Here is a 12,866-nt window from a genome sequence, read left to right on the forward strand (position 1 = left end):
TGGTAAAATGTTCGCGATCCAAGTGTTAAACTCATATTCACCTTTTTAGGTGGCTAAAATACATTTTGGCTGTGCCTGTCCTCCTCTCAGCATGCCCACCACCTTCTACTGAAGGATGAGTACCTCATACAACCTCCCTTAAAAAATAAGAAGTATCTCTTTAAGATGAAAACCTTCTAATAGCAAAAGCTGCTAGTAGAACTTGGTCAAACATACAAATCAAGAACTAAATTACACAGACAGGAATGGAGGTGGAGAAGTGGGAGATGTTAACATTTGTCTATGCTTCAGGCTCCCACAACGAGAGTGTTCTCGTTGTTAGTGTATTGAGTAACAGGCCGTAATAGAGAGTGGTGATAAAAATGTAAATGGAAAGTCACTGAGCAGCAAGCTACAGTATTTAGCACCATTGCATCACACAGAAACAGTTAAGAGGGCCTGACCTTTGAATAATTTAATTTCTTTTAGTTTACTTCGCCTCCTCACTTGGATAATTTTCACCTGCTTGAAAGTGAGTCAGGATGTTATTTATTTAACACTAAAACCACCATGGGATGTGGGCTGAAGGGCAGACAAAATAATTCTGCGATTATTCACAAGAGCTCAGCTGTAGTGCCATGCTTTGCAAATACTGCATTTAATTAAAGGATCTTTTTTTGTAAGTGTAGAAATAAATACACAAGAAGATTTGTTGGGGGATGGGGCACTCCGTTCAAGAGTTTTGATTATCTAGGAAAGGTATACTTGAAAATTGTACGTGTTTGTCATCTGGGCCCTACGGGTTGCGGTTGCACTGTGTGAGGGATTATAGACTTGTGGAGTCAGTGGTTTGTCCCCTCAGCAACACACCGGCCTGGCCCAGATGGAGCTCTCTCCCCAGGTCCCGGTGTTATTAATGCTACGTCCAGATGAGGAACGATGCCACAGCCCAGCTCATCTAGTCACCACCCTAGGGGACACTTGCCGACCCTGTACCTTACATAGGTTATGTTTCCACAACCCCCCCCCAAAAAAAACCAACAAAAAAAAACAGAATATCAAGAATTGCCAGTGCAAGTATATATTCAGAGGTCATTCAATTTGGACACACACGCAGAGCCTGGAGGAAGCAACACTCCTTTATCTTTGGCCAAATTAGCAGATACAGGCAGTCTCCTTGATATGCTGTATTATTGGTCATTAGCATCAAACTCCAACATCAAAGCACACAGTGAAGATCAGCCCCATTGTCGAGTGTTTACTACCTCGTGAATATGTGCCTCATGGGGTTATTGCAGTTGCTATTGGAAACTGTTTGGGCTGTTATTAAAATATGGGGATATGACGACAGCTTGTTTTGGGAGGTGTCATGCTCAGTGGGGGTCTGCTGTCAGATTATCCCTGTAGTGGGAATTGATTATTAGCTGTGACAAGGAGAACTATGTCCCAGTTATGTCAGGGCCAACAAGGCTCTTAGTGAAGAACATCCCTTTTAACAAGTCAAACGCTCATATCTCTCTAGCCTCGCCGGGCCGATCACATGCACTCAGATTAGGCGCTCATCACTGCACCACTGCCTTTATCCCAGTGTATGAGACATGTAAGCCCTCAGCCACAGTATGGACAAACACACAAACATGAAGAGACACACATACTCATTTACTCAACACATGCATGCAGATGCCCTAATATGCAAACATGCTACCACTTTGTGTTGCCATGTAGCTGCCGTAGCAGTAAACTCTTTCAACAAGAGATGCATGCAGATGCCCGCTCGCTGCTGATCACTGATGGGGAATGAACCCTTCTGTTTGGCTGCGGGCACGTAAAGCCAAGCATGACAGGTTGTCATGGTACATTTGAGATACATCCAGAGGGAAAAAAACACATGGACCCTACTTGAGGGGAGGGACAAGAGGTGCTGCAGTTCTTCCACATACATTACTGTTCAGATGTTATCAAAATATCATAAGCAAGCTCGAGTGATGCTTACCTTACACTACTAAACTTTCAAAAGACTTTTAAAAGACTGTAAAATCTGACACCCACTCACATCTAAAGATTTTAGTTACAGACTATCAGATTTTGCAAAGACTGGGGATATTGCAGGGTTTGAGAATATTTTCAAATCTGCTCCTGGTGGAAAACGTCAAACTACCTTTAAAAAACATGATGTATAAACTATACCTTACATAACTCTAGAAACAAAAGATGATAGCTGTCATATATTGACAGTGTTCTTGTTAATTACGCATCATTATAAGCCATAAAGATAAACCATATTCATGTACAAACCTAACATTTAGGATTTTGTCACCTCAAGTCGCTGACAAACTCTGGTATACTGCAGGAATGAGGTGCAGAAATTAAGATTTCTCACTAAAATAAGTACTGGCAGGTGGATCAAATAGACTCTGAATTAAAAACCAACTCATAAGATTGTCTACTCCACCAGTTTCTCCTCCTGTTCCACAGTCAAAGAGAACTGAGACTTGTTTACTTTCTTGAGCCTCCCCAGAGTCCTCTCAATGTTAACTGTCTACTCGGTTCTTTGGTGCTGGAGAGAGCATACATTGTTTACCATGTTCCCGTTATTAAACTTCACTTTTTGCAAGAGCCAGCACTAAAAACTTACGATAACATCAAACATTTTTAATTTTTTTGGAACATCAAGTTGATAAGACTCAAGACCTCTCGGACTGAGGTTTATGACGATCTTACACCAAATGATCGAGATCCTTCCACAACTCTAAGGAAGGAAGGAAGGCGATTCACCTCTCATCCAAGAGGCTTCATCAGTTCATGTACGCATCTGACCAGGCTGGGACTGGTCCCGAAACCTCTTCTTAGACAAATAACCAAGTTTAGTTGCTTTTGACTGAAATTGCTATGAGGATAACGATGATCTGGACAAATGAGAATATTCACAGGCTATGACAGTTTTCATTTGACAGTGAAAGGCCAGCATAAGATGCAAAGTTTGCAATGGTCTTCAAAAAAATAGTTACATCACAAAGGCGCCCATCATTGTTATCAGAGAGAGAGCTTGATATATCAGATACAGTGTTCCACACTGGTAAACCTTGTCCTTTCATGTGTTTCGTGCATAAATACACATCTGATCGACAAGATTTTATTCATTACTGTAGTTGTCATCAATTTGGAATGATGACAAGTAAAGTAATGATTAAACTGACAGCAAAGAACAACCAAGCAAACATACATCCATTATAAAGTATCCCTGCCCCCCGCAGTGCACCTCTCATATATCACCCCCCCCCCCACACACACACACACACACACACACACACACACACACACACACACACACACCCACACCCCCCACCCCGATACTGCCTGAAGGGATGGGCAGAAGAAGCACATTATACTGTACAGTACAAAACAATAGCTCCTTTCTCACGCACATACACACACACACACACAAATGCAGACATAAGAAAAGACTTAACAAACAGTGAAATCCTCCTGGGGCAAAAAGGATGTTTGTGTCTTGAAGACACAGAGATGTTGAAGATAATGATTGTGAAGCAGGTTTTCTCTTCCATTTTATCACATCCCACTGAGCTCTCACAGCATTGACGATGTGATTAGACTCTCAACCTTTAACCTGCCAGGAGAGGAACTGGACCCTCAGCTGGTCTCCTCAGTTTTTTTTTTCCTGTACTTTTCTCTCTCTCTATTTTGTAAGCAACATTAAATGTCATTTCTGCTCTCACTACTGGAGTAACAAGTCTAGGGTTGTGTTGAGAGAGAAGCGGAGAAACATGAGGCAGATCAGTTGCGTGGGACATACATTTAGGTAAATTGCTTTTCTACCCACTTTAAAGAAAAATAGAATGAGCACACAACAAAAGGAATCACTGTTCACCATGAATAGGCACTGAGTACACACCTACTCTCTCTCTGTCTAACACACACACACACACACACGCACACGCACATATACACGCACACACAGACACGCACACGCACACATACACGCACACACGCACAAACCAGTTCCACAGGCATAAAGTTACATTCTTAAAATGCAACAAACATACTCAAAAAAGAATACATTTTTGATGTTATAATATTAATAACAAGTCCCACTATAGATTGTAGCTGTAGCAATGTTGACCAAGAGTTAGTCCACATGCTGTGTTTGCCCCATGACTGCCATTATTTTGCAATATTTTGTTTTTACATGTAACTGTTCATTACAGTTATACCTGAATATGATGTCTTGCAAAACCTTTTCTGCAGAATTTCTTAGAATTAATTTAGATAAAAAGAAAACATGCTGAAACACTTTCTTTAAAGACCATATATAGAGTGAATTATGAGGGCATTCATAGTGAATTACAGTATAATGCATTCATCAACACACATATTGATTTTTGATGCACTAGATCAACGGTTTTAAAACAGATTAATTTATAAGTTTAAGTATCTTATGAATGCTCTTGACTAGTTATAAACTAGATAATTATAAATTATGACTATACATATTTCAACAATCAGCTGTAATAAAGACTTATAGTATACAATAAAAGTCCATACATTACAGTGAAGTAAATATCGATTAATGTATAATAACAAATGTTTATTAAATCTTTTCTAGGAAGTACATTTAAAAAAATCATAAGTTATTATATAATATGCCGAAATGCAAAAAAAATCACAAGTGAAATTTGTTTGCTTTAGGAATGGAACCTTAAGTTATACTACTTATATATTCAAATCAAGAAAAAGACTAAATACTTTTTTGTCAAGATGAAAACAGTGAGTTAGGGTGTTCTATCAAACCATCAACAACTGTATGAAGCCGCACCTATTAAACACACACACAAACACACACAGTAGGCCATTGACCAGACTGGGTACTGAATAAAACCCCACTGCTGCTCAGTGAACTTGCTGGATCCTGACTTTTTTCTCACTTCTCCTTCCATGAGCCCTGAGGATACCCAACGCCAGAATGAGAGTGTCCACTAACAGGCTGTGAACTTACCTGCCCTTTGGCTCCCCTATCGCAGTTTACTTTACCCACTAATTACCACATGTTGGTCCCTCTTTCTTACTTTTCCTTTCTCTGTCTCCTTCCGTGGGCTAAATATGCTTTTCACATCATTAATCAAGTGTACATTCAGCTGTGGTTTGACGCAACACCATAACTATGCAGAAAGTCCAAATTATGACTAGGCTGAAGGAGAAGTGTTTAATCAGTTTCACCTTGTGACAATGATGTGCCACGACACCACCACTCTGTTCAGCCCCTTCTTCTCACTACAGAACCAGGGGGGATTGGAGAAGCTGTTATTCATTATACCACCAACAAAGTATTATATTCAACAATGCCAAATGCAGAATCCACTTGAAATTGAAAATGGTGAAGTAATACCTGAAAATCAAAAATCAATTTCCACACATAGGACCAGAAAGAAAGCAGGGCAATAGAGAGAAAGAAAAAGAAAAAAGCAAGGCAGGAGCTGCCTCACGCAAGCTGCTAAAACATGAGAGCTGCTTTGCATCAATGTTGAATATTTACTGTACTTCCTAGAACTGAATTCACCTAGCCCTCTGTGCCATGAAATGTGTGCATATGAAGCATATATCGTTTATACAGGAAACTGCTCCATTACATGAAACCTGTGACTTTTTTTTATTTCTTTGATGACCCGATGTACAAGTTTTTAAAATGTTTTTTAAATATTGGAGGAGTCTCTCTTCGAACTGGATTATTGATCTTTATTGCATCCATTAAATTGTCAGTTAATTATGTATATACCTCTGACTCTTGAAAAATTTACTTCAAAGATCTTCAAAGACACACACACACACACACACACACACACACACACACACACACACACACACACACACACACACACACACACAGACAGACAGACAGACAGACAGCGTCAATGAGAGAGAGTGAGTCTGTGTAACTGAGTGTATAAAAAAAAAAAAATGGTAATTTTGAAGAGGATAGATTCCTTTAAAATTTATTTTGAAGTCTTGTAGTTGTGAAGTCGTGAAGTTTGTCACGCAACGGGTTGACTGTGTTTGGCAGAAAATATGTCACCAGCTAAAAATGGTAAAATAGAGGAGGGCTGCAGGTCTGTTTTCAAAAGGAAAAAATGTGTAATGTTCAAATTTTATCTTTGCCTAAAATATCTGTTTCAGTTGGTCTTTGTGTAAAACAGCAGGTCAATCGAAGAAACTGGACAAACATACTCTTAATGATGTGGTGTAATGATCTCAAGGATAAACATTGCAAAGAGTTGAACCTGATGTTAACACACGCACTACATGTCTGTGGCTGTACCCAGCCCAGGACATTTAGCTCTGACTTTGACCACTGAGAAGAGCCATCTTTGTGCCGAAATCGATGCATCACACTCTGGTCACCACTGACCTCCAACAGTCATTTTACTTTAACTACTCCAGTGCCACTGTCAGCATAGAGGGTATAACCTTTGTTCCAACAACAGCAAACTTTACTTTTGTGTGTCTGCTGTGGTGTGCGTAAAGTGGGTGGGTGGTGGTGGTGGTGGTGGTGGCGGGGGGGGGGGGGGGGTGGGGGGGGGGGGGGGGGGTTAACTCACAAATGACCACTGTCCTACCTACCCGACTATTATTTTTCGGATCCATCTGTTTGCAAGCTGAAAGCCCTCAATGTGATTTAAAGCACCAGCACCAATTAACACAATGCTCACATGTTACCATAAAGTAGCTGCCGTAAACTGTCAAAGATGACAGATGGGCTTGGAATATCAGCAAACAAGGACTGAAAGGGTTTGATTCAAGATGTTAACCATGTAGCAGGCTGAGTCTTTAGCTTTGATGGACAAACAACCGAGAGTAGGACTTGATTGATTGAAAAACATGAAGAGATGGACCTTTTACAAGTGCATCTGTCAGATCACTGGTGAGCACGCACTGTGATGGATTGAACTTGCTGACACGTCCCTGCCAGGTAGTAGAATGTTTGAACACCTTGATGGATGAGGAAGTGAATTGATTTCTGTCTGTGTCAAAATGTGAATACGTGTATGTGGGCTCAATGAATAGCTGATGTTTTTTAACTTGGAGCAGAAATTAATCATAACATAACGATGGCTTTCCAATGATGTCAGCTGAAGTGTCTTTCACTTGTGTTTTTGCAGAGTCACTTAAATCAGTCAACTTAAGCCAAGATCTGGAAGAGAGCAATTAGGCTTTAAATTCTTGTACCATTTTGTTGGTTGAATTTAGTTTGAGTGCAGGATCGATGATTCCCATTAGATCGTGGTAGACAACCAGCTTCACTTCTTTTCATTCACTCATTCAGGTCATCTATGTATACTAACAGAAAGTCCTTTGTCTTTTCCGTTTACCGGATCAGTTTACGTAAGTGGTCTGCAAGTGCTCCATTTACCCAGTTATTACCAAAATAAACCAGTCAATTAGACATTCATTCACATAATCATGCAAGTATGCAAAACTAACTACAATGGACTGCTTGATTAAAAAGATTTCCATCTTAATGAAACAAAGGTATAAGTGCAAGCATTGTGTAGCTACGGTAAAGTATTGAAAGGGTCACAGGAGCATGAAGCAAGTGTGTAATTACAGCGGGACTGAGAGTTGGACCCCTGAACCTGAGGTCAGCTTTAGAGAGTCATTATTCGCCATTAATATTTGCCCCTCTCAGTAAAGAGAGAGACATGGTTTGATTAGCTATTCAGAAATTATCGTTGGCTTTCTAATCACAGCTTTTCTGAATTTGTAATGAGCACTCTGGTGAACAGCAACCTTTGGGCCTAAAAAGTACATAATTGTCTTAAACCTGCATTATATTTAATGGCCAGCAAGGGGTGACTCCACTGGTATCAAAATATGTCTGATTGTATTAAAGTCAATGAGAAAATGATCTAGTTCTTACTTGATTTATTACCTCAGTAAACATTTTCCTTGTCTCAATTGTTTAGTTTCAAGTCTTCTTTAATACAGTATGATGTTCATTTTGTAAATTATGGGCCTATTTAGAGTGAAATACACAATAAAGCAGGGTATGCTTTAGGGCGTGGCTACCTTGTGATTGACATGCCACTACCACTGTGTTGTCCTGTTTTAGTGTTGTCTGTCTTTGCATCTTAGAAGTTTGACTCTATCACAGTGTATTTTTAGTTAATTAAAACTTGTTTCATTGTTTAATGATTAATTGTAACATTTTGGTTGGCTGAAAATATTTTGTTAAGCATTCGGTTGGATTAGAAGACACTGGCCCGATGTTCATTTTTGCACCTTTTTGCAAATGTTATATGTTCGATCATACCCACCAAATGAGTCCCCAAAAATCTGGCAAGTGTCAACATTTCAGTTAGCTAACGTTCGCTATGAAGGGCTAAGGTTAGGGTTAGGTTAAAAGACAGGGTAAGGGTTTAGGTTAGAACTTATGTTCCAATAATTGTTGAGGCCTGCACATTATACCTGTTGTTGTTTGTTTTATTTGTAGGAACGATCTAACATCTACCCTCGCTAACCAAGCAAGCGCTAGCGACAATATTGTTTGACTCCACCATGAATAACTATTAAGTAAGACTGCTGTGGGGTATGACCAAAGATTTGTCTCACGGTGTTTTTTAAGATTCTGATGATTTCCCTTTACATTTTTTGTTTTTACCCGACTGAGCATTTATATAGGATTATAGTGGCTTATTCTATTTTCAGCACATAGGATAAAAAAATCATGTTGAAGACTTTAATTACAAACATGAAAGGATGTTTTTTTATTGTGCAACGTAGTTGAATACAGAACTTGAAAATGAAGACTTAGTTGTGGCTTTTTAATTGTTGTGTTAAAAGTCATCTAACTGTTAAAAATAAGGGTACACAGTTAGGGCTTCAATTTTAGCACACTCACAGCTTGCCTTGAAAAATATTATAGTTTGCTGCCTATTGAAGAGTAACAGTTTTAGTTATCCACCGGTGTGGGAGTATATAAAATTAAAACCAGTACACCGGTTAATCAAAATTTAAAACATTGTTTAAAAAAAATATCCTGTGTGTGTTTTTTGCAAACTGCAGCATACTCTGCTGTGAGGGACTGCACTTTAACCATTTTCTTTCATCAGTTGGATACCGCACACAATTGATTGGTGGTTGGCCTGTAACCTTGGCAACACAGGCTGGCGGTGAAAAGATATGTTGGTTCATAAAATGGATTTGGAAAATGAATTGATACTGGTTTAACTCACTGCATTCACACAGTTGTTTGATCTTCATATTAATGTTAACATGGTGAAAGGAAACTTTAAGAAAACACATAGGCTGAAAAATTGCTTTGAATTTTTGCCTTTCGTGAACTTCTTATGGAGAAGACTGGAAAAACAACAATGGTTTAGATTTGTGTGCTAAGATTGAATTCAAAGAGAGTTTTCCACTGCAAGATATCTGGATTCAACAAAAGGAATAAAACAGTATAAATCTGTATTAAATGCATTTTTGCAACTTGATATAAATACTGTTACAGGTAAAACAATTGTTTATTTTACATACATCACAACAATATGTATATGTATGTGGAAATGTATGTTTGAGCAAGGAAACACATTTACTTACGTGATTAACTGAAGATATGGACAATGGTATTTATTTATTTATTATATGATGTACAGAACATATCCTAAGGGATAACTCACATAATCGTAGGTGTTATTTGCTATAATTGAACACCTGCAACATATTCTGATATATTTTTTTAGAAACACACACACATACCATATGCCCAGAGACATATGTAGAGAAAGAGGCAAGGAGGGAGGGAAATGAGAACATATTTGTTTTTGTCAGATAGCTTGAGGAAGAATTCAGTCGATGTTAATGAGAGGCAATTAGTTTTGATTAAAAATGAGATTGCTCCCCTACATGCAATGCAGCTATATCAAAACAAAATAATGATTAATTTCTGTTGGTGTAAAACAATATTGTCGAAGTTGTACCCATGCAGCTAGGATACAATTGCTTTGAGGCCGAAGAGGACGGAAAACATCCATTTAGAGACTCAGCTGGGTGAGACTCTGGAGTTGATCATAATATAGTCCGTGGGTGCTTAAGTGTGCACATCTACAAGTGTGCATGTGTAGAATATCTACACAAAATCTGTTCACTCTGAGGTTTCTTTATACGTTGAACTGCTGGTGATGATTCTGCCTGTATGTTACTACTTGTTTTGAATTTTTTTTCTAAAGTTCTAATGTTCTTTTAAATCATGCAAAGTAACTAATCCTTCATCTTTTTTCCTTTTATTAGTATTATCAGTATTTTTTATTGCCATTGTATTGCCTATGTGTACAAAAATGAATGTTTGTGTCCACTAAAGTCTGTGTGATAAACCAAGCTGCTCTGTCTCTTGTTTGTGCTCACCTTCCCCAGCGTCCATTGTAATTGGGAAATGGTGGTGTGAGATGGAACCATGTCTGGAGGGAGAAGAGTGTAAGACTCTGCCGGACAACTCTGGATGGATGTGCTCCTCTGGGAACAAAATCAAGACTACAAGAGTGAGACATACACAAATGCATCTACCTGTGTGCACAGACTTACACTACCAATGCACACAATGTACATGCATATGCATGAGGGGTGTACTACGAAGCTAGTTTAAAAGAGCAAGGCTTTCTTTGTGTTAGCTGGATGACAGAAGTCTAGAACCCCATTCAGAGATAACGGGTAGCATGGAGGTGGTTATAAAAGTTTTTTTTTGTGATCATTTGACTCTACCACCGCGAAAAAATAGATCAATCACGTGATGCCTACTTCTGACTAAGAAGAATATAAAAAGAAATAATACAGCAAAAGTAGCACTGTTGCTACAAAAACACAGGAGGGTTGCAGAAAATGCATTTTATTAATTCTTACCCCTCGATGAACTCTCAATACCTGCCATGTATTTCTAATGTGACAGCTGCGCATTGTAGAGCTTCTACAGTGTGTTCCCTTCATGCGGAACTAGGAGCGAGCGTTTAAAGTAGAGCAATTACATAAAAAGTCAATGCAAAGGCACAAATTCACATTTACTGTGTCTCCTGATGATTTTATCAATTCAAACGTTTTTTTTTTTCGACTTATCTGGGACTTCCCTGCAAAAAGGACAGGGCAGCATTAGTAGTGATGGTAGAAGGAAATTTGGTCTTTGCCCACAACTCTACACCGGCTTGTCTTGTACGAGTAACGCAATAAACACAAACAAACCCACTATGATCAAACTCACACAAATAACACAATGTGAGCATTTGCATCACGTTCAGTGAACACGACATTAAACTATTTACTAGATGCAGCAGATTTTAACATTTTACTGAAGAATTGTATTTAGGTCTGACATTTTTGTTTTGATAGACATTATCTGTGATAAATACCAATAGACAGATTTCTAATCACTGTTCTATTAGCTGCAAAATACCAACAATGTAAAACAGACATCAGCAAATCAGGACCAAGAATAAAAACCTAACCAAAAGTTGTAACTTTGAACAAATAATACTGCCTTTTATATGAAATGTTAATGTCATACTGAAGTAGTTCAGTAAGAGCAGAAATATCCTGGATAAAATAAATAGTGTTCTTGCTCAGATTTTCTGCATCACCAATTGAATGCATTTAAGTTTAAGTAGCAATGCATACAGCGTGTGCTCCTGTAATTGCATGGCTTTGTTTGATGGCATCATACATTATGGCTCAACACATTTGCAAATAGACCTTTTCCATGGAATCCAACTGCTAGGCAAAAGCCTCACAAATGCCGTGTAACGGGAAATAAACCGGCACACAATTAGAATGTTTATGTTTACCATATAGAAAACAAACATTTATATCTATGATAAAAACTGTGAAATTGTCTATATAATGTATTCACTTTGAGGATATGTATCACTCAAAGTCACGCCAGATGATTACAATCACTTTATTTCCAAAGAGTTGAAGTGCACTTTTTTTAAGCAGATTTCAATCCCAAACTCTGAACATAAACTCACTGATCTCTTTTCGCAGTACACCCCTCAGTTCTCTGTATATGCAAATTTAACCCAGGCATACAAACTTGACCACATATGTGCACAATGCCAGACAGATTTCATGTCTAGTGAACCTTCACTTCTTGGACTTGAAATGAGGAAGAAATAACTAGATGGTGTGTTTGATTCAATTTTGTAACAAAGCTTTTCTGCCAGCGGCCTGCTTCATTTTTAATTAATATTTTGCCATTTAACAATCAAACATGCACAGTGTCAAACCTGTGGGTAAAGAGGATGTGTCACACAGTATAGAGAATACTCAGAAAGCACAGCACATCTGTGCCCTCTGTATAACAAGGTGGAATCTGTTCAGTGTAAGCAACATATCTAAGGGCCCATGGTTGTAAAGAACAAACATAAAGCAGGTAGTGAACAAACAGGTGGGCTCTGCCTCAGGCCACACTCCTCTCAGAGATAAAGTTAACTGCCACTCTGCTTCTCAACTGCCTTTCGGCTCTGTAAACTGACTCTGAATGTGGCATGCAAAAATAATGAAGGGAGTTAAGTCCTGGAAGCCAGCAGTCCAGCACTCTGTGACAGGTTGATCACACGATTTATATTTATTTAATTGACTCTCCCCCACACCTGCTCGCAATAAGTAAACCCACGTCTTCTCTTAGTGCTTGGTGACAATGACTTTGAGTAGGAGCAGAGACTTATGTGATGGTAGAGAAAGAGGGAAGAGCCAGTGAAGGTTAGACCACACAGGGCTTCCCAGGGTTGTTCTGCAGATTTATGTCAGCAGATAGACATGAAGCTTTCACAAGACCTCAGTCCACAGCCACCACAGGCCCAAAATTTACAAAAAAAAAGTTGATGAAATGGGAG

General features: G+C 38.8%; 1 protein-coding gene across 1 annotated transcript in view; it reads left to right on the forward strand.

The window, feature by feature from the left end:
• tafa1b (TAFA chemokine like family member 1b) overlaps positions 1-12,866 on the forward strand; it is a 124,168-nt gene that overhangs the window by 105,085 nt on the left and 6,217 nt on the right. Inside the window, exon 4 of the mRNA XM_083938630.1 lies at positions 10,402-10,526. Within this exon, the coding sequence (XP_083794756.1) occupies positions 10,402-10,526 (125 nt within the window). The remainder of the gene's footprint in view (positions 1-10,401; positions 10,527-12,866) is intronic.

This window comes from Echiichthys vipera (assembly GCF_963691815.1).
Source record: "Echiichthys vipera genome assembly, chromosome: X".
NCBI lineage: Eukaryota > Metazoa > Chordata > Actinopteri > Perciformes > Trachinidae > Echiichthys > Echiichthys vipera.